At 35.7% G+C, this 26,390-nt stretch overlaps 1 protein-coding gene across 1 annotated transcript in view; it reads right to left on the bottom strand.

Annotated features, from left to right (window-relative positions):
* TPO (thyroid peroxidase) overlaps positions 1 to 25,673 on the bottom strand; it is a 41,053-nt gene extending 15,380 nt beyond the window's left edge. Inside the window, 8 exon segments of the mRNA XM_032185194.1 lie at positions 2,588 to 3,103; positions 8,491 to 8,697; positions 11,409 to 11,538; positions 16,299 to 16,431; positions 18,786 to 18,955; positions 22,728 to 22,809; positions 25,348 to 25,398; positions 25,580 to 25,673. Coding sequence (XP_032041085.1) covers positions 2,588 to 3,103; positions 8,491 to 8,697; positions 11,409 to 11,538; positions 16,299 to 16,431; positions 18,786 to 18,955; positions 22,728 to 22,809; positions 25,348 to 25,398; positions 25,580 to 25,673 — 1,383 coding nt within the window.
* Positions 25,674 to 26,390: the final 717 nt, after the last annotated feature.

The raw sequence follows: 26,390 nt of genomic DNA, 5'->3' as shown, positions 1-26,390 counted from the left end.
GCTTGCCACTAGAGTTATTTATGCTGTCAGAAAGCATCTAGGAGGAAAAGCATGGTCTCTCTCTATATATATATTATTTTTTTTTTTTATTTCCTTATTCTAGAAAGAAAAGGAAGGCTTTTTGTTCAATTCCCTATAATTACATAGCAGCAGGCAAAAATTATGTTTGAAATTATTCATTCCAAAAAGAGAGAATTTGAGAAATGTGTAGCAACTGAAATAGCTGAGTGGAGATTTCAAGGTAACTTCAGCTAGAGCTGTCATTACTGTGCTGGTTAGCATACCACATTAACAGAGATACTCCAATTATCTCTCTTAAATGAATATCTCTGAACTAGCCAGATATAACTGAATCACAATTCTAATGAGCCATAAGCAAATCTCATTAGACTGTGATACTGGTAGAGATAATGAGTAGCCCAGATTTATGGAGCATATTGCCTTGCACAAAGTATTTTCTTTCAGGCCATAATGCTACTGGACATAGATCAGAAGTACTTGAACACACAGAAGTCTGCTTTTGGATTTCCACTTTTCTTCTAACAAATACTAACAACCATTTTGACTAAGTGCAATTATTTTAAGCAAAGAGCACATGTACAGCAAAGGAGCTGACATAGTTAAAATAAATTTTATATATATATATATATATATATAAAGAATGTCAATTTTTTCAAAAGGACTGACTAAATTAAATTAATGTTATTTTTCTGAAATTATCTGGCTTTAAGTGCAAATAACAACACACCAGAGAAGGAAGGTGGTTTCTTACAGGAAGTATTATGCATATTCTCTTAACTAAAACTTCTGACAGAAGAAAGGATATGTGTTTTATTGTAATAGTGATATTTTCCTACCTCTTCCCCAATTTAATTTCAAAACTGTCATTTTTTGACACCAAATAACCTCTTTCTAATAGTCAGAAAGCATATGAAATTCATCTAGCTTCCAATTTATTCTGGTCCGGATATAACATTAATGATGAATAAAGGCAAAAGTCCTGGTGAAGATCAGAGGAGCAATGCCAGGTGGAGTAACCTGAGTACCCAAACTATCAAAAAGGAGCTTGAGGGACTGGCTGTTCTCTAAGGCAACCAAAGAGAGTGGCCATACCCCAAACTCGAGGATAAACCCATCGAGATGAGACAATGAAAGAAACTGTCACCTGAATGTTGGGCAAGCTAAATGAGTGCTAACAGGATTATATTTGAAATAAGGCTAACAGGAGGTAGGACTCATGGTGGGATGCAAGGAGAAGAGGGGACTGTGTAAAACTTGGCATGCATGCAATATTAAAAAATTGCATTGTTGGAATGTGTAAAACACTGGTGACTGTTGGAATGTGTGAAACACTGGTGTATTCAGCAATGGGGATAAAGGTGGTGAAAAGAAGGGATTGGTGTGAACTTTGGAAGTAAAAGAGGCTGTTTGAGCATGAAGCGTTGTCTGATCAGTTTGCTCCTCTGACTGAACCGTGCTTGATCACTGCAGTTTATGCTGTATTTGCAGGAGCAGAAGCTGTCCACAATGAGCACATGAACTGTGACTGTGAGGAAAATAAAATAAAATTAAAAAAAAATAATAGAAGAGACAGAGAAGGAGAAGGAGAAGGAGAAGGAGAAGGAGAAGGAGAAGGAGAAGGAGAAGGAGAAGGAGAAGGAGAAGGAGAAGGAGAAGGAGAAGGAGAAGGAGAAGGAGAAGGAGAAGGAGAAGGAGAAGGAGAAGGAGAAAGAAAGAGAAAGAGAAAGAGAGAGAAAGAGAGAGAGAAAGAGAAAGAGAAAGAGAAAGAGAAAGAAAGAGAAAGAGAAAGAGAAAGAGAAAGAGAAAGAGAAAGAGAAAGAGAAAGAGAAAGAGAAAGAGAAAGAGAAAGAGAAAGAGAAAGAGAAAGAGAAAGAGAGAAAATGCTGAGTAGGAATAGATTTTCTTATTCACAGGTGTAATATAAACATTCTTATGGTCTTTTATGTACTTTTTGCATGTTAATTTCTCCTGCCTCCTATACAAATATATCCTATAGAGATCTAGATTAGACCTTGAATTTTATATATTAATACAGCATTAAGGAATTCACAAGCATTTTTTACACAGGGAAGTTACTTCTTTATATAATTATTATAAGAAAATAAATATTTTAGGCACTATGCAAATGGAGAAACATAGCTAAAGAGCTATTGATTCCTTTACCAACCAAAGGAACAAAACCAAACCAACCAACCAACCAACCAAACAAACCAACCTAAAAACACCAAAATTGCAAAGAAATGCATCTGAAAAGGAATAGACTTCAACAGACAAAATAGACACAGGAGAAATCTGCAGAAAGATGAAGCAGAGTAGAAATTGCCATTAAAATCAGAGCACTCAGATCTGGGATATGAACAAACCAAGGAGGAAGACATTGCATTCAGGAAAGTGGAGAACAGAGTGAACTTTAAACATGCCAAAGTGGAAGCACAGAAAGAGTTGGCACAGAAAAGCTCATATGATCTCCTAAGCCACTCAGAAACATATCTGAACTTCTGTGACTGGTTCTGCTCTACACTGCAACCAACACTGCAACATGTTGTTAAGCAACTAAACATCCCACCTGATGGAGAGCTCCAACAATTTTCCGTGCTTCTTGGTAGACCATCTCAGCACTCCAGTGTCTGTTGATAGCTTTGAGGGCCCGGGCCAGGCGGTTGTGCTCTCTTAGCCACAGTGTGTGCATGGCTGCCAGAGATGTCACCTCACTTGATCGGCTGTCCCCAGCCATAAAACACTCAACCCTTTCATCTTCACTTGCATTTGAGTCCTGTGCACATGGTGACGGGACCTGGTCTGTATGGGGTAGGTATTCCCGATTGTTGTCATAATATTTACTGTTTATTCTAAGAAGACCTTCTTCACTTGTTAAATTCCTCAGCTTGTTTTCAACAGCGGGGGTGCTGCCATAGACAGTAGAAGCATCAAGGAAAGATGTTAAACCATTTATCTGTTGTCTTGGATTTGGGGCCGACAGATTTCCAAAAAGAATACTATGATCACCAGTGCTGCATGCAGGAGATGAGCGGTAGAAGGGCAGGCAATCCATCCCTGTGGATAATGTGTCATTGGCAGTTACCTGTGTAACAAAAAAGTATTTCCTGAGCTATAGGCAACAGAGCTGTGGATGTTTAAAGTTTTGTGTAAATATTTCTGTCCCATCTCCATTTTCATCTGTCCTCCAGATCTCATCTACTGGAGTGACATTCTCTAAACTCACAGAGATCATTTTCTTACCTCTCAGATTGAAGTGAAAATATATATCAATTATTTTTAAGACAAGACAGAAAAAAATAATAAAATGAAAACCTTTAGCATAAGATCAGGTTACTGAGGTAACCCTTTTTCTATGCCTGAATTTTCCTGTCTTCACAATTAAAATTCCTCACAAAATGTATCACAGTGGAGATGTGAACATCTGGTCAAATTATGTTGTACTGAACTCCAAATGAAACTGCAGGTTTACATGTGTACATAAAAATATAATGAAGAGTGTCAGTCTGCAGCAGCATGCCGTAAAAGCATTGTTTCTATACTATTTTAATTTGGTTTCCTAATTGAAAAATACATATATAACTATTCACTCTGTTGGTCCTCCACAAGCATTCCCCCACATTATTTTACAGGTAAAGCTGTCTTGCAAGTGTCTTGCAATTCTGATTGTCCTTATAAAAAGCAAAGACTGCTTTTTATAGTCCTTCTGAAGTGAAACTCTTCCCAGCCCTTTGATCCACAGACAACCAAGAAACTGAGGTCAAATGGTGATCCAGTATTTGTCTGCTAATCAGAGGTTTTAACCAACCTGTCATTCAGTCAACTATTCCAAATGCAGGTAAAGGGCATGGGAAAGACATGTGAGAATTGTCTAATGGGATCTTGAGGTACACATAATACACAAGGGTAGAATACAGCCTAAATCAGAAAGCTGGAAGTTTTGCTACTGGAGAGTACTTAAAGTGGTATGTACAGCCCTAACAGCTGTAGGGAGGGGAGCAGAGATGTTGGAGGGAGGAGAAAGAGGAAATGCAAGAAAGGTTTTATGTGCATGGTAGGATATCTAAGAGAAAAGCTCAGGCTAGCAATTCTATTTCAAAGAACACTATACCAAAAATCATCAGGTTTCAAAATGACTGAAATCTATCTTCATTATCTAATGCATATTTGGCTTTATAAACTTTGTTTTTCAGAAAAGAGCTTTATTTCCAAATTTTAACAACAGTTCATTGTGCAGCAACACAATGAGCCATAGCTGTGAGTCAGTTCCATGAGTTTCAAAAAAAAGATTAACATCAGTTAAAATTATTAAAAAATGAAGTCTGAGTTTCATCAAGTATAAAACTAGTGTTTTCCTATCAACAGGCTAATATGAAATAGGTACAGATAACACTTAGAACAGCTGCTTAAATAGCTCGAAACAAATAAGTCTTCAAATATTTGACTAATAAAAAATATTTTGTGCAGACCCCTGAGCTAATATTTTTTCTTTCTATTTTGCTTGCTGTTCATTTTTGAAAAAACTCTTTGGCACGTGACAGTGAATATTTCAAAAGCTATATAAAATGATATAATTTATTCTTTGTACTTTTAACAATGAAGGGACCAGTTCTGAACCAGAAGTTTCAAACAGTTCCTTAACAGTGATAAAAGTAACAGGGCAACTTTCAAATGGAATTAATGAGCTTTGTTTAACAACTTTATTACCTTACTTATTATGCCAAGTAATTTTTTCTTATTACTGAGAACTTGAGCCAGTAGGGATTGATATCAACAGAACGTTTAAGAAAGGGTTTCATTTGTTTTTCAAGTTTTGTTTGGTAAAGAACTTCTATGAATATTTTTCCACTGGTTAGGTTTTAACAAATTAAAGTAGGCTATTTCTGAAGGAAATACATAATTTCTTTTTCTTTCTTTCACTGATCAGTGAAAATCAGTAATTTTACTTCCTTGGGTTTTCCACTTAATATTTCTCTCTATGATTAAGTCCCTTGCAATTTTTTTTTTTTCTCTTCAGCTGATAATATAAACAAGAAGCTTGTCTCACACTACAAATACATGAACTTGGCAGCTGCAATGTTGTATGTGTCTGAGTGCCTCCTTCTTCTATTTATCAGGAAAGCCTGGAAGAATTCAGGTATCACTGGGAAAAATGTATGAGCCACCTTTAAGTTGTTAAGCAGTGAGGTTCACAACAAAACATATCAACAGTGAATGAAGCTCATACTGATTAATCTTTGGTTAACTGCCTCTGTAATTTCAATTCAAATTGTTCTGTGCCCCAGTGGAGAAAAGCAGCAGTAATGAACATTAAGGGACTGGCAGAACTGCATAATGTAGTACTTTCCCTTTTCGTGGGGTAAGCAACGTGCAGCCAGCAGCTGAATGTGCAAATGACAGATTCTGTATGTTATTATTCAAATGACATCAAAAATAATCTGAGAAAAATAAAAACCTTCTGCTGAAATAGGTACAGAATTACATTTTTCTCCAAAACTGATAAAGAATATTCATATTGATTTTTTTCTTTGTCTGTATAGTTTTAGAGGGGGAAAAGTCAGAAAAAAAAAAAAAAAATCCCTCTCTGGCCACAATAGTTTTCCTGCTACAGCTACATGTTGATTTAAACTGATTAATTGCTAACTGTTTTGTATGTTTAAATCTGCCTGGAGTGATTTTTTTTTTTTTTTTTTGATGTGTAGGAATCACTAACTGTTTCAGGGTACCATGATGTCGAAACCATTATTGCATTTAAAGAAAAATCTTTTTAAATATTTTTTCTTTTTCCTTTGGCAAATGTCATCCTTTTAATAGGATTTTTGCAGTACTCAAAACAAAACAAAAAACTAGCTTATGTTTTATGTAAGTATGCCAGCAAGGAAGACATAAACGTGTATTTTGGGACATGAAGCTTAGAGAAGAGTCAGGGTCCCCATCTGACAGTGAGTTTTTACCTCTGAAATACAGGAAAAAGGCAGGTGCTCACTTTGCTGGCTGTTGAGTGCACAGACTAATCCATTTGTAGCTGAGACAGGAACCTGTCATGTTACACATCACCTTTTGCAAATCTCCTCACTTTTCCGTGTTTCTTTTTCTTTTCCACCTCTTCTGTAGTTGAACTAACTGAATGAAAGCATTTCAGGATTGAGTCTGACTATGTGTATGTGCTATGCCTATCTTAATGTCAGCAATGTAATTAATACTGAATAAAGACAATAAGTCTTTCTAATGCCTCATGATTATCTCAGCCTCAATCTGAAATAATCATCTGTGGAATGACAGGTTATCTCAGCATCTCAGTTCCATGTGTCAGGCTGCTGAAAAACACATAAAAACTTTTTTTTTTTTTTTTTCATTTTCTTCATACTATGGGATTCCAAAGAGATACCAAAAATAGATGTTCAGGCTCTACCAGAAGCTATAGCTTTGGTGTGAGAATTACTGGGTGTCTCTGTATAGCTTTTACTATGAAAATGGCCAGAACAGAAAATTGTAAACTTTCCTGTTACCTACACATTCTTAATATGTTCTACTGCAACTTCCAAACTGTCATTAAATTGCATTGACTCAAAATATTTTCTGGACAGCTTCCCTAACATGTGCAGGCAGGAGCTGGTTTTATTTGGTGAAACACCCAGAGAGGCCTTATGGCTCAGAGTGCCCAGAGAAGTACTTTTGTCCTCTCCTTATGGATGAATTTTCCCTTGACTGCCTCTTTCTAGGAACACAGCGAGAGTGCAAATGGCATCTTTTCTGTTTGCATGGATGGACTATATGCTATCAGTTTTACTGACTTTGGAAACCAGATGCAGTTTCTTCATATAGAGGATGACTGTATGAAAGCATTAAATGTATGAAAGGGATGACTTATATGAAAATATTAAATGTATGAAAGGGATGCCCCATCCCTGGAAGTGTTCAAGGCCAGGCTAGATGGGGCTTTGAGTGACCTGGTCTAGTGGGAGGTGTCCCAGCCAATGGCAGAGGGGTTGGGATTAGTTGATTTTTAAGGTCCCTTCCAACCAAACCATTCTATGATTCCATGAAAGTAACCATGGCTGATTTCCAAATATTTATCAGATGGATTTTAGCTTTAGTGAAGATTACAGGAGAAAATCAGTTCTAGGGGGATATAGTTCTAGTTATATTATTAGCATTTTGTTTCAATGTTCACGAAGTAGTTCCTCTGGTCACATTAATGAACTATTAAAAACCAGTCATTCATATATTGGATACTTCAGATGTGTCCTGAGAATGTGATTCTTTAAGATCTCTGTGCTCTTTCTGAACTCTCTCAAGCTATGACTGCCAACTTTCAAAAATCCAAATTTGCTGGATAAGAGAGAAAACATTTACCCGTCTGTGGTAAAATTCCAGGCAGTTATTTTACTTAGCCTTCCTGAATTTTAGATTATCTTGCTGAGTGGAAGATGAGCCACCTTTCAACACAGGAACTGATTCAGTTCCCATTACAGCAAGCAGAATATTTTTCTTTATGTGTAATGGAAGTGGAATGATACACTTAAGGGAAAGGGAAACTATGTTATACTTCTCAGTTAGTTATCAATTTGGTAGGGAATAAGAGTTTTCTGTTCTGATGGAACTTATACCCTACACAAACTTCAGTGCATAGACAAGCTGGTCAGTAACCAAACTTCAGCAATAAGGAAAGTAATTTAGGTTGCTCTGGACAGAAACTGGGGCATCAGTCCAAGGGCTGCGATGGGCATGGGGATCTCCTACAGCATGAGGAGATGGACAGTCTGGTCTCTGAGAAACACAAACAAAAAAGGTGATTTGACTTTGCTACTTGATTTTTTGAGTGGCAGAACGTCTGTTTCCAAATTAATCAGGCAAGAACATAGGATTTTATATTTATACCAATTTCCTTCTAACCCTCTAACAAGCTTTGAATTCATATTTTACATCTACCCAAAGCAAACGTGATATATGTAAGTTTCAGCAACTCCCTGAGGATCATTTTATACATACATTGAAAAGGTAGCTCTCTTCAAAAGTTTGCATTAGCTGCTGGAAATATCTTTGCTTTTAGTGAGTAAAGGTAAGTTCCTTTCAGTTTATCTGGCTGGCAATTTAAAAACAGAATTATTTATGACTACTTCCCTATTTTCCTCAGTGGAATTTGAAACCTTGAAGTGTGAGAAAAATAACACTGGGGGGAGACTAATAAGGTTTCTTTGCATCATAAAGTTGAGAGGTAGAAAACTATGATACTTGTACTAAATACCGTAGTTGTAGTTTGTTATTTCTGTAAAACAATTTAAATATTTACCTGTTTCATTTAATAATTACACTGGGTTTCAATATTTCTATCAGCATATGCTGTATTATTGATGATCTATCCATTTCCCCTGCAATTACTTTAGTGTATGCATATCTCTAATGTATTTTATATTACTTACCTGTTTAGAGTCCGGAATTTTTCTTGAAGAAATTCATTTAAAATCTTACCTTTATTGGAAAACACGGATTTTGTTTTTCACATGTCATCTGGCACTCCATTCCAGTTAGAAAGGCGGTTCTGCTCGTGCTCTGTGGTGTGAATGCAATGTCGTGGTCTATGTACTGTCCCCACACCATAATGATATCGGAATATAAGTTGTCTTCAGTAACAGCCTCATTAGATGCGTGAATAATTTTTCTTGTCACCTCACGAACCTGGGAAAAGAAATAAATTACCTTGAGTGCTACGTAGGATTTATTTATTTCTTATAAAATGATAAAACACTATAAAGCTGGAGGAGCAGTGATAAAAGCTATCCACCCCACCCCCACCAGTACTCCCTAGAGTACTTTAGTACTTTTAATAGCTTGCTTAAAGGAAAAAAAAAAAAAAAGAGAGAGAGATAAAAAACAACAAAATCCAACGTATGACAGGCTGTTACTTCTGTTCAGGAGCTGAAATAACTCTGCCACAAGCAGATTCAAGATGTTTCAGCTGAATTTTTCTATATATTGCAAAATGAACAGTGGCAGTGTATTTTTGATCTGTTCCTTTCCAGATAGTTTTGAAAACTGCATGTTTCTTTTAGACAGCTTAAAAGTTTTCTTTCTATTTATTCTGTTTTCCTTTAACAAATGGACTTTGCTGGGCAACCTCAGATACTGTGGATACACAGGGGCACTGGGCTGCTCCATGAGTAAATGGAGCAGCTTATACAGCCCAGGAGACAGGCATGGTTGCAAGAAGTTCTGTTTCATTTTTCCAGGTAGGGAGAAGCAGCAATATATTTCTGCGGCACTTCTGTGAAAACTGCATAGATTCTTTGAGAGGGAACATGGAGACATCTACATCACACATTCAGCCTACACTGGTCCTCAGTTGAAGCCATTTGAGCAAAATCAGCAGTTTGTGATGATTAGGATACTGTTATTATCCACAGATTTCTCCCTCATGCTGCAAAATGTTCCATCACTTAGGAGACAAACCCCAAGAAAGGGCAGTACATAAAGAGTCACAGAATCTGTAATAAATATGAGGCCTATATGATGAATGCATAAGACAGGTTAAACATAATTGGTGAGGACAAGAAGCAACATGGGACTTCTTAGAAACATCAGGATTTATATTGAAACTGCCAAGATTGGAGATACATGGCATTCATCAGAAATATAAGTAAGGACTTATATTTCTAATTATGATTCAATATCATTATTTGAATAGCTTTGGTGGTCACAAAACACAAACTTTTTTTTCTTACTGTAAGATTTTCTCACCACTGTTAACTTCCTCAGCTATGCTATGTTTGAATATCACTTTATAATGACCCTCACACTTATCTTTTACCTCCGCATTATTTTCTTGTTGCTTTTTAAAGGATATGTGTAGATAGTTAAAAGTACAAAAAGATGAAATTGTGCAAATAATTTCAGGAAAAACATCTGTGGCACTAGTTCTATCCTATCTTCAAATTAAGGCAGAGAAGCTTGCTGGTGATCAGGTTTGACCAGATTTTGTGCAATCATGCAAGTTTTGGTTTAGTGTGTTTGACTTCACAAGAATGTACTCTAATGAATCTAAATATAGGCAGCTTGTATGATCTACTGGAAATTTACTTGTGCAAATGTCAGATTTTCATCTTCAAGCACTAAATTATGCAGCTTAGAGACAATGTTATTTAATTAATAACGTGAGTTGCAGGTGACATTAACACTAAATTCTCTTTCTTATCCTTATTAAACATACAGTGGTTAAAATAACAAGAATTTGAGTGCATTAAAAGTCATGTTTCAAAGCAATGATAACAAACCAGAAATAGTAAATCCAGTTCAAATCATTGCACACTGCACTGGAGAATTTTTTACCCAGTCCTCCATGCAAATATTTTTTGTTCAAAATTTCCTCTAAAGCAATCCTGTTATTTTATAAGTATATAGGCTGCTAAAATTCATAAATATTGCAATGTCCTCTGAAGTCAGTAACTTGGGGTTTCTAAAAAAATGAAATTCTGGTTTGATAGTAATACTTTAGGACCCAGGGGAATGGAGTCAAGCTGTGACAGGGTGGGTTCAAGCTGGTATCAGAAAAAGGTTCTTCACCACGAGGGTTGTCACGCACTGGAACAGGCTCCTCAGGGATGTAGTCACGTCACCAAGCCTGTAGGAGTTTAAGTGTTGGAATATGCTTTTAGTCATATGGTCTGAATTTTTGGGTAGACCTGTGTGGTATCAGGAGTTGGACAAAATGATCCTCATGGGTCCCTATGATTCTATGATTCTTTCCAGCTAAGGTATCCTAACCTAGGAGGCAATGGTGGTATACATTCATACACACATAATGTATGTTGCAGATATTGTATGTGCTTTATATTTATTTAGCTAACACCCACCCTTGTCTTTGCTGTGGTCCTCCTTCCCTGAATAAAGAGAAGAAGAAAAAAATAATAAAAAATAAATCTAGGTTGGAAGGAAATTCTGGAGACTGCATGGTGCAACCTTCTGTTACAAGAAGGGACTAAGTTATTCAGAGTCCCATCAATCCAGGTCTTGGGCATTTCACATGGGGGATACTCCAGCAGTAGTCTAGGCAGCCTACTGAGACATTTAATCATTGTCAGAATAATTTTTTTTTCTTTTATGGAGCAACTTGTAACTGTTGTCTCTTGCCCTGTCAATGTATATCCTTGTGGAGATGGTAACTTCAGCCTCTTCAGCACAGGGAGTCTGTGACTAGGTCCATCCTAGGCCTCCTTTCGTCTAGGCTTAGAAATCCCCACCTGCTGCCTTGTGACTGGTGTAAGCCCTGCCTGTTCTCCACTATGGCCCAGTTTATTATTATTTTTTTCCTGTTACTGATGGAAATGGATGGCTTTGGTGGCAGATATAGTTATAGCCAGTATTTCACATAATCTAACGGTGTACTTTCTAACCAGGGGTAGCTGGACTCCATTGTATCGAACTTTGGGATCCCATCCTCGAGGTTGGCTGAGTCCGTCTTCATAGGCTGGTGGGAGCCATCTAGCCAAGGCTGTGTTGGATGCTCCCCATCTAGGATGTTCCCTGGAAAAAGAAAAAAGAAGAAGAGAAAAACCCAACCAACCAATCAACAAAACACTTGAAAAGAACTTTAATCACTGTATAATAACGAATATAAAATAATTATCAACACAGGCCAACATTTCCTTGTAGTAAGATATTTGTATAATGGTCTTTGGAAAAGCATCAACTATTAGTCTTCGTGTATGCCAACAACAATTTAACTCAATTTAACTTAACATAAGTCTGTCTGACTTATGTTTCTAGTTGATGTTGGTTACCTTTTGATATCTTTGAAATACTTGCTCATGCTATGATCTCCTGATAATGAAATCACATTACCTATGAGGTCAGATATACTCTTAAGAGCTTTTTCTGGCATTTTTTTAAAAGATGTTTGTTTAGAGCAATAAGAAATCCAGATTTAGAATAGAAAGGAACCCTACAGTAAAGGTAAAAGTTTAAAAGAAAAATGGATACTAGTCATACAGAGGTAACAAAACATTTTGTCATTTAACAAAACGTAAGGAGACAGTATGCAGGAAAGGGGAATGAAATTGCTGAATTCAATGGCAGTGCTCCCATAATACAGTTGCATCTGTATTAACAGCTTGGCTACAGCTTTTGGAAGGCCTACACAGAAGCTCATGCATTGATATGTTAACACTAACCATACTGTGTTTATGGCACACATCAATTAGCATTTCTGCAAATGGCACCTGGCTGGGTGCACCTTGGGATTAGGGCAGGGCATTTTGGTATCCTGTAGCCAGCCTGTTTGGAAGAGGGTAGGGAAGTAAAATGGTTTAGACAAGAGTCTAAGAGTAAAAGAGTACATATAGACAACAGTTGGGTAATCTCTGGTTTGGGGGCCAGGAAATTATTCCTGGTCCTTTTTATTAATGAGTTTAGTCAGTAAGTGCTGGGCTTAACCCAATTAATTTTCAGTCTATCATGAACTATTGCATTTCCCCTAAGAAAAGAATATTTTATGGCTTTTGTTTGTTTGTCTGTCTGTCCATTTGTTTTACATGGGCTGTTCAATAGATTTTATAATTGCTAAATATATAGAGATATTAATAAGAAATAATACTATTTGAGAAATACACCCATTTGATCAAAATCATAAAGTGAGCTACACAGAACTAAAAATATTCTCTGACAGTTAATAGAAATACAGAAATACAGGGTATTAAAACATACATTTATATGTCTATTGGGATGCTAAAGAGGGAACAATTATTTTATTAATACTTCATCGATCTCTAGCATACTGAAATGATTCAATTTGCCAAGTTATATGGTACAGTAATACACTTAATTATCTACAATAATTCACACTTGAAGGTTTAAGTATGTTTCAATAAAGCATTCAAATTAGTTACGGTTGATTTGTCTTTATGGAAATTACATAAAATACTGCACAGAGTGTAGTGCTATTTTACTCAATTAAAAATAATGAAATGTTAATTTAACTGTTTAACTAGTGATTTTTCTCCTGATTGCTTTTATATTTTAGCAGCTCACTGGAATGCTAGTTCAGTGAAACCCCTCTCCGATGCCTTTTTTATTATTATATTAGACATGATAATGTCTAGGAATCTTGCATGAGTTAAAAAGTTTTTATGTAGGGCAGATGAAATAATGAGAATTCGGTACCATACAACTTTATACAGAAGTCAGATTTGATTATGATACATTCTGTTTATGGGAAATGGGACTTTTCATTGACTTGTTAAATACTAGAATTGCATACAAATAGTTAATGTCACAACAGTAAAATAGAAAACTTACAGATAAAATTCCTCCTAGATGCCCAAATGTTAGTCATAAAAATGTAATCCAGTCATCAAAACTCCTGCCCATCAAACCAAAAAAATAACTCCTATGTGCCATCCCGTCATCCTGTCCTATCTCTCACTATCAAGAACAACCAAAGATGCAACCTCATAGTAGACATAGACCTCAGAAATCTAAGATTAGGTGACTTTAATTACACTGTGAGATGCTCTTCCTTTAGTATCTGTAATTTCTTTACCTTTGAATCCCTTTCATTGCACTAAACATTAAAACCCACAAAGATCAATGCCAGTTAGTCATAAAAATGAACAAATAAACAAACAAAAGCTGTACCTTTGAGTAAAAAGAGTGTACCTTTGTTCAATAAAAATATTGTAAATTTATTTTGCTTATTATTCATATGCATGTCTTCAGACACATAGAAGATGTGCAAGTGAATGTGCATAATGATGCATCTGGGCATGTTTGATGTCCTGTTGATATTCTTAATAGAAGGCTATGTTTATGCTATTCTCTTATTCCTTTGTTCCAGGAATTTCACACTAAAATAAAGTAATCTTGGTACTGAAGAATAAGTATATTGCAGTTGAGCTGATTTGTCCCAGATATGCAAACTGATTAAGCAAAACATCTGTAAAGAAATTCCATGCTCACTTTAAAATATATTTACTAGATTTTTCTTATATGTAAACAATTAATTCCACGTTGAATTTTGTTTTTAAATGTAAGCCATGAAATGCAAGATTAACAGACCTGAAGAAGCACAGCTGCACATTCCTGCTGGGTGACTAAAATCACTAATACAGCTTTAAATTTTCAGTTTGATTATTTGTTTGTTTGTTTGTTTGCTTGTTTTCCCAAGAAATACAGACTACTACTTTGTTTAATGTTTGAAGTCTTTGAAGCTGGCTTACATTATAGAGTATGTTGATTACATTGTAGTATAATGGACCTTTCCAGCAGATATATTTCAGTAAAGCTTGAGGTATTTCAAGAGACTCAAGCTTTAGACTAAGATAAGATCTGGCCCGATGGTTTCAAAGTCATAGTTTTTGGCTTTTTGTTACCTTGAACTTTTTACAGACATTTATAGCAAGGAGACTAAAATACCACCAAATGTAAGTGATAGCTTTGAAAACTGGTTTGTTACAAGCATAAAACATGGGGTCGCATTAAAGGGGTGTAGCCAGTTAACCCTTATGGGTCTGGTCGGATTCAGAGTACTGAACCATCACGATCACGGATTCTCCAACAGCTTAACATGCCCTTACTCTAGTCATGCTAAATGAGAATTATCGTGGCTAGAATCAATGCAATTAAGTGCAATTTATTACAGCAACAGGTACACAGGTTCTTTGGATCGCTGGCGATAATTTACTGTCTGCAAAAGCAAGCTAGCATGCATGAAATACTCAGGTGTACAGCCTGGCTACTAAAACATTAAAAGGCACAGACTCTAGAGATTATTCAAGTGCTTAAAACTCACCCAAAGTCATCCCAATAGGAGGGGAAAGAGAAGCTCAGCCTGTTGACCGATCCAGAAGTCAGGATGGTATCTTCATGGTGGTATCTTTTCTGATGGTGGTATCTTCCCTGACATCCCCTCTCCCTTGAGCCAATTTATATTATTTTCTATCCTTACATACTTTAGGCAATCACAGCACTAGACTAGACTAACCAGACTCAGTGGATCACAGTTACTCTGGCCAATTTTAGAAACCTCTATACATATCCAGGTATTATTACTAGAGTCACCAAAGAGAAAAAGATTTTTTACCTTACTCACATCATAGTGTCTTTCCCTCCAGAGATGGAGAAAGACTATAGCAGCTGTGCCAGCAAATTAAAAGCTTCAGCCATGTGTCTAAATTCAGCTGCTTGGCCAACATTTTCAAGGTCTGATGAAGTTGTCAGTGCAAATAATAATATTAGTTGTTAGTTCAGATTCCAAGCAACTCTGCAAGTGCCTGGGTGCCTGAACGAATTTATGGATATCCACATAGATTTATAACATCAATGCATACCAGGTTGTGTCCTTTCAACAAAGAGCTTATCATGCACATTTCATACAAATGACTTCTAATATAGGAAAACTGACTAATCTATTAAGAAGACAGTTTGATTGAATAACAAAACCACAGAATTTTACCACTCTTCATTCACCACATTACAGACTGCCTTAACCTACTAATGGCCTTCCATCTACAGCTCTATAGCCTTGTAACATTGCAGCCTGCCTTTCAGCTTGTGACCCTATCCCTATGTATCCAGAAGCTAAGTATAAATACCATTTACTCTTATACTTGAAAGGACTCTTACTCTCTATTTTGCATCCTCATTGCATTTGAGGATTCTGAAAATATAGTTGCATCTGTTAGGTTGGGTTTTGCAATAAACAATCCACTTATATTTGGATACAAGTAGGTAAAAGTAATAAATAATAGTAATTCAGAACTTATTTATATAAATATATGAAACTAAAAATATCACCCAGAATTCTCAGATGTGTGTTTGCTAAGTATTAAGGTTATGAAAAAAATGCAAAAATTAGAATCTTCTTGATTTTCTTATTGCTCAATGTGAAGAAATACTTTTCCCATTCTATACTATTCTATCCAATTTAATGAAAAATTAAAGCTGGATTGGAATTCAGTCAGATTAATTGGTGTAGAAAAAAGCATCTACTAAATAGGTCTACCATAAATGTAAAGTTCCTTACATAATCTTGGAAGTCTTCAAAGGAAGAGCCTGTCTGCAAAAAATAGTGTACCAAAGTTTAGATGAAGTGGCTCTTCCCCTAGGAGCTTTCAGGGCACCTCATTTAGAGGGACATTGATGCCAAAGTTACATGATTGAGGTCACACTCTCAACATTTATAGGCAAAAAAAAAAAAAAAAAAAAAAAAAGTAAATGTCAATCATTGAGTTTAAAGAAGAAAAGAAAGAAAGAAGGATTTTTCATGGCACAATTCTTATAATACATACCTGTTATTGCAGGCACCAGTGATGAGACGATATTTATTAGCTAAGCAATTGTTTGGACATTTTGGTGGCAACATATAAGGCAGACATCCAGAAATGTTAGCAATCATGGTAAGCAGATCAGCTGATAAACGATCTGTAAGGAAGAACCCAAACAAGCAATTTGCTCTGTTGCTATATGACTGTTGCAGTAGAAAAGACATTATTGACAGATACAGTTACAGCACTCTTTCTTCTTTCTAGGAAAAAGCACTTAGTGATATGTACTGCAGAAAGTAGTCTTAGGGGCTTATGGGATGAAAGCAAAGAGCTAGTTTTATCATCTCATGAGTAGAGAGCAAGGGTCCAACCATAGCTGAGACCTGAGATTGACCTGCTCCTTTTTCTCCTTTAATTTTCTCCTCTCTGCTTCCTTCTTTCCCCGTACTGTGGTCACATCATTTGGCCAGTCCCTCTGTTTATAAAAAAGGTGTAAAAAATGTCATTCAGGAATGAATATATATACTAATGAGCAAAAACATGGGACTGGAAAACTGCAAAAATTTGAAGCAAGACCAACTGACTATGTAGCTAAGTGTGGAGTGGGAGAGGCATAAAATTGTTAAGCAGCATTTGAAGGTTAGAGAAAAACAGGCTGCATATTGTTCATATCTTAGTAATGGGATCACAGACAGGTATCCAAGTGACAAGGGGCAAATTCACATTATCCTGTGAGCTCCAGAGAGCTGGCACCCTCTCTCTAGCTCACATGTATGTAAACATAGGTATGTCAGGCTGGAAGTAGAGGTGCAAATGTAAGAGGAACAATATCCTTCCCAAACTCAGAAATCTTGCATTTCCAACTGACTGCAACTTTCACGTGATAAAAAAAAAAATTGTAGAGGCAGCAACTGACTTGACTCTTGTCTCCCTACTGCCCACTGGCTGCTGTACATTACCCAGTCCCACCACTTGTCTTTTCTGCCCATCCAACCCTGAACTAAGCTGAATAAGTCCATTAACCAAAGAAAAAAAAAAAAAAAAAAAAAAAAAAAAAAAGGCCTGCCAGAAAAACAAACAAACAAAGATTTAAGAGTCAAATTAGCTCAAGAATATTCTGCTGAGCAACTAGAATTTGTGCAAGGTAGGGGTGACAGTGAAGGAAGAATGGGCTGTTTGACCATCTATGTAACCTCTCCATTATGTACTTGTTACTCATGTTAAACTTGTGGATATGGCTGCACTTCCATATTAGTTCAGGTTCAAAGTCATACTAAGAATGCAATTTCTGGTATCTGTATTGCTTAGGTATTGATTCACGTGTTTTCTTTAAAGTCAGTTTGATGCTTTGCTTCACAGAAAACTACTCTTTGTCATGGCACATAAAATGTATATAAGGTCTATTCATCTTCCATGTAAACTGGAAACTTCTGTAAATTGACAAGAGTTTTGTGTGTTTTGTCTGTGATTTGGAAGTTCTTTTGAAACTGAACCAGCAGAAAGATCACTGTATCTTTATGTGTGCCCGTGTATATATATATATAAATACGGGTACATACAGATGGATATATTTTTAGTTCTATGAATATCCAGTTAGATTAGTAAGCCAGTTGTTTCATCAAGGAAAAATATAAAGGAAGAAGAAAGAACAGAGATAACTGTGAAGCTTTATAAGGCTCTAATACTTTCATATCTTAAAAATATTGTCATGCTACAATAAGGAAATAGAGAATACAAATTATAATTCTCTAGTTAATACTTCTTTAAGTGAAGGAATTACATTTTGAAGAAAAGTAAATAAATAAAATTATGTCTGGGTTTTGAGCCTTCCAGATACCAGGAACTCATCTTGAAATTCATCTTGAATTAGCAGCACCAAGAATTTTACTTTACTTAGACAAATGTATATTGTTGAACTTTCTGGAGTACCATCTGTTATTTATCCATTTTAAATAAAAAGCAGTTAAAATATAAATAAAATTAAAAAAAAAAAAAAAAGTAAGAAATGTGCAACAGCAATGCAGTATTAAATTGATTTTGGAAATAAGAAAGTATTTTCCTAAAAGAGGGGTATTACTAAGGCCACCTATGACCAGAGGAAGTGTATTTCAAAATGTCAGTGCCATAGAATGTTGGAAATCATATTATTTTATCTGTAAGCTCCAGAACTCAGAAGCACTAAACCCAAAGTACTGGGGAAGATAGTTATTTTTCTGTAAACAAGAAGCTTGTGACACTGCAGATATGCAATATACAGGATGCCAATAGCAAAGTGCTGCCCTTCTCAAATATAGGAACGCAGCCAACTCTCCAGTAAAGAAAAATGTAAAACAGTGGCTATGTGAGGTGTTTTCAGGAACAGCAGAGAAGGCATCCTGGCCCCAAGGTGTGGACAAGATATGTACTCGTGCCTAAGGTAAAATAAAAGTGTAACTAATACTACTTTAATCTAAAAGACAATATTCAAGAAATCAACAGGGGTTTTGGCCAATGTCAACACACTATATTTACCAGTTGGATGCAATGAACGTTTGTGCTTCTGGCAAACTTTTTGTTTCAGCGCTTGAATAGACATTTCCATTCGTTCAGCTGCTTGGGAAATATCTTGACTCTCTTGTTCTGGAAATTTTGAGAAAGCCAGCAGCAAGGTAGGAGTTGATATTCCCTTTCCTTGGATACTTCTATAATTGAAATAAAATAAAATAAGTTTTTTAAAACATATTGTTTCAGAAGTTATTGATAGATGTATTTATCTATTTTGGGTATACCACAGAATCACGGAATAACAGAGTTGAAGGGGTTGGAAGGGACCTTGAAAGATCATTGAGTCCAAATATTATGAGTTTAAGGTATCAAAGGATGTGGTGTGAAAACAGAGAGGAAAGTTCTATGTGCAAAGCCTTAAGGATGAGACAGAAAGGTGGCATGGACAGAGCGGGCAGCACAAAGTGTCTGGGAAGACCTTATTCAGAATAGTCACATTATAGCACTCTCCATTTAGAGACATCTAAGTGAGTAGTCTTTTATGTGACATTTAATATCAAAGACCACCTCAGTCATTACAAGTATGATATGCTAGACTGATGGGCTGAGGCCAACCGTATTAACAAGGCTAGATTTCAGGTCCTGCACTTGGGGCAAAACAGGCCCATGTACAGGCTGAGGATAGTTGCCTGGCAGAAAGGGACCTGGAAGTATTGGTTGAGAGCTGTCTGAAATATGAGCCAACACTGTGCTCAGGTGGCCAAGAAGGCCAACAGTATCCTGCCTCGTATCACAAGTAGTGTGGCCAGCTGGACTACGAAAGTAATTGCCCCCATGTACTCGGCTCTAGTGAGACCACACCTCAAGTACTGTGTTCAGGTTTGGGCCCCTCACAACAAGAAGGACATTGAGGCCCTGGAGCATGTCCAGAGAAGGGCAACAAAGCTGGTGAAGGGCCTGGAACACAAGTCCTGTGAGGAGTGGCTGAGGGAACGGTGGTTGTTTAGCCTAGAGAAAGTGTGGCTCAGGGTAGACTTTATCACTCTCTACAATTACCTTAAAGGAGGCTATAGCAAGGTGGGGGTTGGCCTCTTCTCCCAAGCACCAAGTGGTAAAATGAGGGGAAATGGCCTCAAGTTGTGCCAGGGGAGTTTTAGGTTGGAGATTAGGAGACATTTCTTTACTGAGAGAGTTGTGAGGCATTGGAATAGGCTGCCCAGGGAAGTGGCTGAGTCACCATCCCCGGAGATTTTCAAGAAATGTGTAGCATGGTTTAGTGGTGGACTTCCGTACTAGGTTAAATGTTGGGCTAGATGATCTTATAGGTCTTTTCCAACTGGCATGATTCTATGATTTTAAGTAGATTCTCAACTTGACCTTCCACCTAGGAGACAACCACAGCTGTCTAGATGCTATCTGCAGATGACAATTAGAGACATCTCTCAGAAAGGGTCCAAACACCTGGCTTGTACTGACTAGCTGTATACAAAGTTTCAGCACCTAGTTTAGCAAGAGCTCATTAGACATACGTGGCTATATGTTGATTATAAGCCTGACATTACCTTTAAGTAGCTCAAGTCTGATGAGATGACTTTTTTTCCACTTAAAAAATCCTTTTTACTGTGAGGTTAGACACTGCAACAAGCTGCCCAGAGAGGCTGCAGAGTCTCCATCTCTGGAGTTATTAATTATTTTTAATAATTAGTTATTATTATTTTAATTCTCAGAGATTTCTTTCTGCCTTAAAATTTATTTAGACATTTCTAACCTGAACTAGAGATTTCTAACCTGAACTGTGCCTTACACACTTGCCACCATTCAAATCTCTGAAAACAGCAGCAGTGTACAGAATAAAGGGAATATCATTTATTCTTTCCTGAAATGTGCATGCATCTGGCTATTCTTGCTTTAAGACCTGAGTGGCACTAAATAAATGATGATGTTCAATAAGTTTCTGCAAATGTAACTGTAATGATGTATTTGGAAAATGCTTTTCTTTTTCCTTGTGCACGTAAATGGTTCCATAGATGGTTCCTTCTATAGATAGTCCTTTTGAATCGGCAGTAGACAGGGGCCAGTAAAAAAAAATAAATAATAATAATAATAAAAATCTGAAGTTGGGAGTTTTACAATTCAGATTCTTTTAAAATGTGAAATGGACTAGTTCAAATGTAGTAAAAAACAACTGAAGAATTTAAGTGATCATATTAAACAGCTGATGTGAGGAAACATATTTGTCCATTTCAATCACAATTCAAGGTTAAACTGAAGTCTCAGAAGAAATTTAGTTATTTTGATTCTGTAGCTTGCAGTTCAGACCCCTTGATCACGAATTCGATGAACATCAGGTTGGACTACTGTACATGGAATGATTATGAGTTTTCCCATTCTAACCTGAAAAACAAGCTGACTTTTCCTCTCAGAACTAGCTCTTCAGTCTCAAAGACAGCACTGAGCTCATCTGTATTGCACCGTAGTTTTCTTCAATTACTTGTAAGCCAAAGTAAAATGAGTTTTCACAGTACTGTGACCTCTATAACTTTCAGACGTTGAAATATGCAGCCAGATGCATTTCCTTCTTGTTTTTAGTCTTTATGCTGACCAAAGCTTTAATTCAAGTATACAACATTCTTTGTTAAAAAGGAGGAAAAGCCTTAGTAGTTTTAAATTGATATGAAAATGCAGAAGTATTTAATTTAAGGATTTAAACGCATTCCCTTCTCACTATAATAATCAGATGAGACAATAGCTCAGTCCTCTGTACTTTGCAAAGGGCCAAGGTCTAAGAGGCAGGTGTAGAACCCATTTACCAGCCTTTATTAAAACTTCCAATGACATTTATGAAATTCACTGCTCTACTTAATTGGCCACAATGAATTGAATTATATAAGAGCACACAAGGGAAATACAATTTTCACTTCTGATAATGATCATTTTTAAATTGACAGTCCTAAGATTTTACATCAGCTAACACAACACAGAGCAAGTGATATTCTCATGGATATCAGACTCCTCATGCAGGCATAGGACACTTTTGCCTCTAATTCTATTCCGCTGAAACCTTTCCACTGAAAGGCTGAGATTTACTTTTCTAAAATTTGAGTACCTCAATATTGTCATAAATGTACTAATGATAGAAAATTAAAGTCACTTGAGTTTGTATGTAGTGAGCAGCCACAGCACTTGAAATGTTCTGTCTATGCAAACACCCACAAATTGTGATTCATTTTCAAAACACACAGATAAGTCCTCACAGCATAATACCTTTAGAAAAGTCTAAGCAAAAGGTAGTGACTGCACCCCTAGAACTTGGCTCATGTGTTCTGAACACAGGAGAGAAGACTGGATATTTTGGATAGCACAGAAGTGTTGGCTAGTCATCCAGAGGCACTTTCATCATTCCTGGAAAGGATTCACTGTGTGCTTCTCTTTTAGCATAACTTAAGCAGAAGGACCTTTCTTTAATTTGTTTATTACCCATCAAGATAAATATTTTATTTCCTTTCCTTTTTCATTACATCTGTTTTAGATGGAAAGGGGAATGTGAGACTCATTTCAACAATTTCAATTGCATTTAAGGCAATAGGTGTTGTTCCCACCTCAATCTGCACTGTAAAGAGAAACTTTTATTTTTTGAGCACAGTGCAATGTTTCAAGCAATATTTTATTGCTCACAGGTACATAACATCTATAAAATTGGAAACTTCTGAGCTACACATTCATGAATGCGATGTCTTCTTTAGATCAGAAAAACATTCCTATTTGTTTTCATATTTCTATTTTTTCTCACATTTTAAAACAGCAACTCATGTGGTGATAATGCACAATGTTATATTGCTACAGATCATCATAAATATAATGGATCATTATATGCTTTCTCAAAGAAACAGTCTGATAAAAAAAAAAAAAATCTGTTATGAAAGCTTTTTGCTGAATAAATCCTTAACCTTTTTTTTCTTTTTCTTTTACCTTTTCAGTGTATATTGTGCAGCATAATCCACCAGATCTGAGCCCTTCAGGATAGCTTCAGTAATGCAGTTATCTTCAGTTTCTTCTCAACAGGAAAACAAACAAAACAAAAGAAAATGTTTTTCAATAACATTTATTCAATTACTAACATTTATGAAATATTGAGGCTTGTAATATTAAATTATATGTATTTTTCCCCATTAAACTGATCTCCATATTTAACACTGTGGCTACTGACCTTTCTGAAAAATAAGGGAAAAGTAGTAAAACAATTATTCCATAGTTTATGAAAGACTAAAGTTGCGCCAGGCTAAAGTTGCACCAGGGGTGTTTTAGGTTGGATATTAGGAAGAACTTCTTTACTGAGAGGGTTGTGAGGCATTGGAACAGGCTGCCCAGGGAAGTGGTGGAGTCACCATCCCTGGAGGTCTTTAAAAGACGTTTAGATGTTGAACTTAGCGATATGGTTTAGTGGAGGACTTGTTAGTGTTAGGTCAGAGGTTGGACTCAATGATCTTGAGGTCTCTTCCAACCCAGATAATTCTGTGATTCTGTGATTATAAAATGTGAGCAGGTAGGCCTTCCTTCTTTTTCTTCCAGCAAAATTCCATCAATGTACATCATGCAGTACCAAACCTTACAAGTTCAGCTGAAAAGTGTAGTGTTATGTGTATATGATTATGCCCCTTAGGCGTCATGTATATTTTGCATTAAACTGTCCTTGGACTGAAAGGACAAATCTGAGCTTCCCTCAGAAGTAGCATGAGCTGGCCTAAGCCACTTGAGGAACTCAAGTCCATATTCAGGCATAATTAACAAAATTATCCACCTGGGATCTGGCACAGGTGACCAATGAAAGCCCTTTTCCTCACATTTTTCCACCTGTGTTTGATGGAAAGCAATAGATGAACCTTATAATATTTCATCTGTGCTATTTTGCATGCTTATATCATAGAATATAATTTATTCCCCTTTCATGTAGATCTAGTTTTATATTAAATGAAACAGTTATATTTAAAACACCATGGCTTAATTTCTATCTGTTTTCCTTGGGATCAATACACTTTTTCTTAGTAAATGAATCATAAGTAATGATTACTAACAATCATTACTGTACAATTGCTCATCATTTGTGCACAGTGCAATTTTTGGTGTCATATCTTAATGGTAGTCCATGTTGTGTTATTTCTGTGATCCATTTTTTTTGAATGAGGTGCTCAGATGAAGGGAAAATAATAAGTCTGTTGAGAAATAAGCTTTCCAAAGCAAAATTCTGCTTCACTGTCTTAAAGATCTTGTCACCACCCAAGTATTTTATTTTTCAATTATTTCACTAATATTTTCACATTATTTCAGTTATTTTACTTATTTTCTACCTGCATAAAGTAAAATATTCATATGATTCATTTAATGTTATCATTCAGATTTCTTACATCTGAAAATATTTGGGAGTCTAAGTTAAAAATCAAGACTGATCTTCATAGGCCATAAAATTATACTAGAATTTAATATTGCAGGATTTTTAATTACCATTATGAGTTTTACCTCAAAATATAATTTTCTCATAGTAATGTTCATCATGTGGTATTGACTTAGATGCTAATCTTGAAGAGAAAATCCATTTGTTATACCTGAATTACACTGTCTCTCTTTTCTACTTAGAAGTATGATTTTATTACTAATGCAGTGTTTTCAGAAATGCAGTTCTTGCTATTTTTTTATCTTTTTTTTTTTTTTTTGGTATGTGTGTGTGTGTGTATAGTTCCCGTTAAACCGAAGGACACTCCCTATAAAAATAAAAGAATCATATGAAATCTATCCAGTTTTTTTAACAGTTCAAATATATTTATTTATTTTATTAACTAACATAAAATATAAAATCATTTTAATCTATATCTTTCTTTCTAGATGATTCATACGGAAAAATCGGAGAAGTCACTATGGAAAACAGATCTGGTCCCCTGTTCCAGAGGGATCAATAGATTTGTCATCTAAAGCAATGTCTTGTGGGTTTGGTACATTTTTTTTTCTTGTTTTGTTTTTTAATAATCTGGATATCATTTTATTTTATTTGTAATTCTACCCTAATTTGAGATTAAAACATTCCTAATAACTTTTCCTTCCAAACCATATCTGCAGTTATAAAATTAAGAAATTGTAAATATTGAAAAATCCTGTTTCCTCACAGTCTCTGCCCTACTTCACTGTAAAATCAGTCTCTGTGAAATTCTTTTCTTAAAATTCAATCTTCTATTTACTGTATTTCTAGTTTATTAATATCACTGATTTAGATTGAACAGATGCAGATTAATAGCTCCAGTATTTACAAAGGTGAGATGTTATTGTTTGAACATAGGCACTTCTGCAGCCTGAGATGCTGTAAAATCCCCCCACTATCTGCAAGGTGCTAGTGGATAACAGACCCACTGGAGATGTGCATAATCGTGGGCCAGCTGTAGGATGCCTGGTGGGACATCCCATAGCAACTGACTCTAGCCCAGGGTTAGTAAACGTAGTGATCAGCACTCTGGGAAAGAAATCCATCAATCATGCCTGTAAACATTACATCTGATGTATGGATGCTACTAAGAAAGTTAAATCACTCCTACTCAAAGAATACATAATTCAGATACATTGCACATCCAATGTTTTCCTTTGGCAAGTTACAAACCTGCATTTTAAAAGAAAGCACCCATGAAATAATTCTTACAAAAATCAGATAGTGTATTTTGCACATAAAAAAAAGATTAAGCTAAACTGCCATTGCTAAACTGTCTGCAGTCTGAGTGTATTTACAGCTTAATAGTAATCACTGACAAAAGGAAATAACAGGTATTTTATCTATTACTTACCAAAGAGGACATCTTTGCCTATCTGAAGGAAAGAAAAGAAAATAGCTGTGAAGGCTATAGCTGCTGAAATTCCCAAAATAATGAACACTTTCATCTAGAAGAAAGAAGAGATTAGTATTGACAAAATAAATGCCTTCATCTTATAACTAATTGTAAGGCATGCTATAAATAACTTCTTTCATATTGTAAATTTTACTTTTAAATTAGACTTGTAGCCATGTGCTTGAATATATTTTAGAAACTCAACATATTATTTTTCAGAAATAATTGTAGTTCCTTTTCTCTTTTTTCATTAGTACATTTTTTTTTCCTTTTGAAAAACTTTTAGCACAAGGAATTACATCACCGTTTTTTGTTTATTTAATATCTTAAAATGTTCTGCTAACATTAGCACTTAGCCTATATGTTAGAAATTCAGCAATATTTTACCAAGCATTTTGAACTGCTCTGTGTATTAACATGGTTTGATTGTAACTTTTGTTTTGCATATAAGACAGTGAAAATGGAAAAACTAAAGCCAAAATTTATCAGAACTGTTTATAGTCCTACCCATCATGGTATCAAAGCTGCACATATTGCAAATATGAGCTACATTCTCCATTTCGGTGCACTGGTTGGCTGGTAGATATTACAGCAGTGCAAATACATATATAATCTATCCAAGAAGTAATATTATTCGTAAGCTATATTGTGATCAGAGTTTGAAAGATTTAAAATATTTTTAGCACTCTTTTCCATCAATATAAAAATAAATAAATAAATAAATAAATAAATAATTCAACTAAAAATTCAGGGAAGTAATATTACCCAA

This window comes from Aythya fuligula, chromosome 3 (assembly GCF_009819795.1).
Source record: "Aythya fuligula isolate bAytFul2 chromosome 3, bAytFul2.pri, whole genome shotgun sequence".
Lineage (NCBI taxonomy): Eukaryota > Metazoa > Chordata > Aves > Anseriformes > Anatidae > Aythya > Aythya fuligula.
The sequence above is the reverse complement of the archived record's forward strand: the minus strand, read 5'-3'. Positions and strand labels throughout refer to the sequence as shown.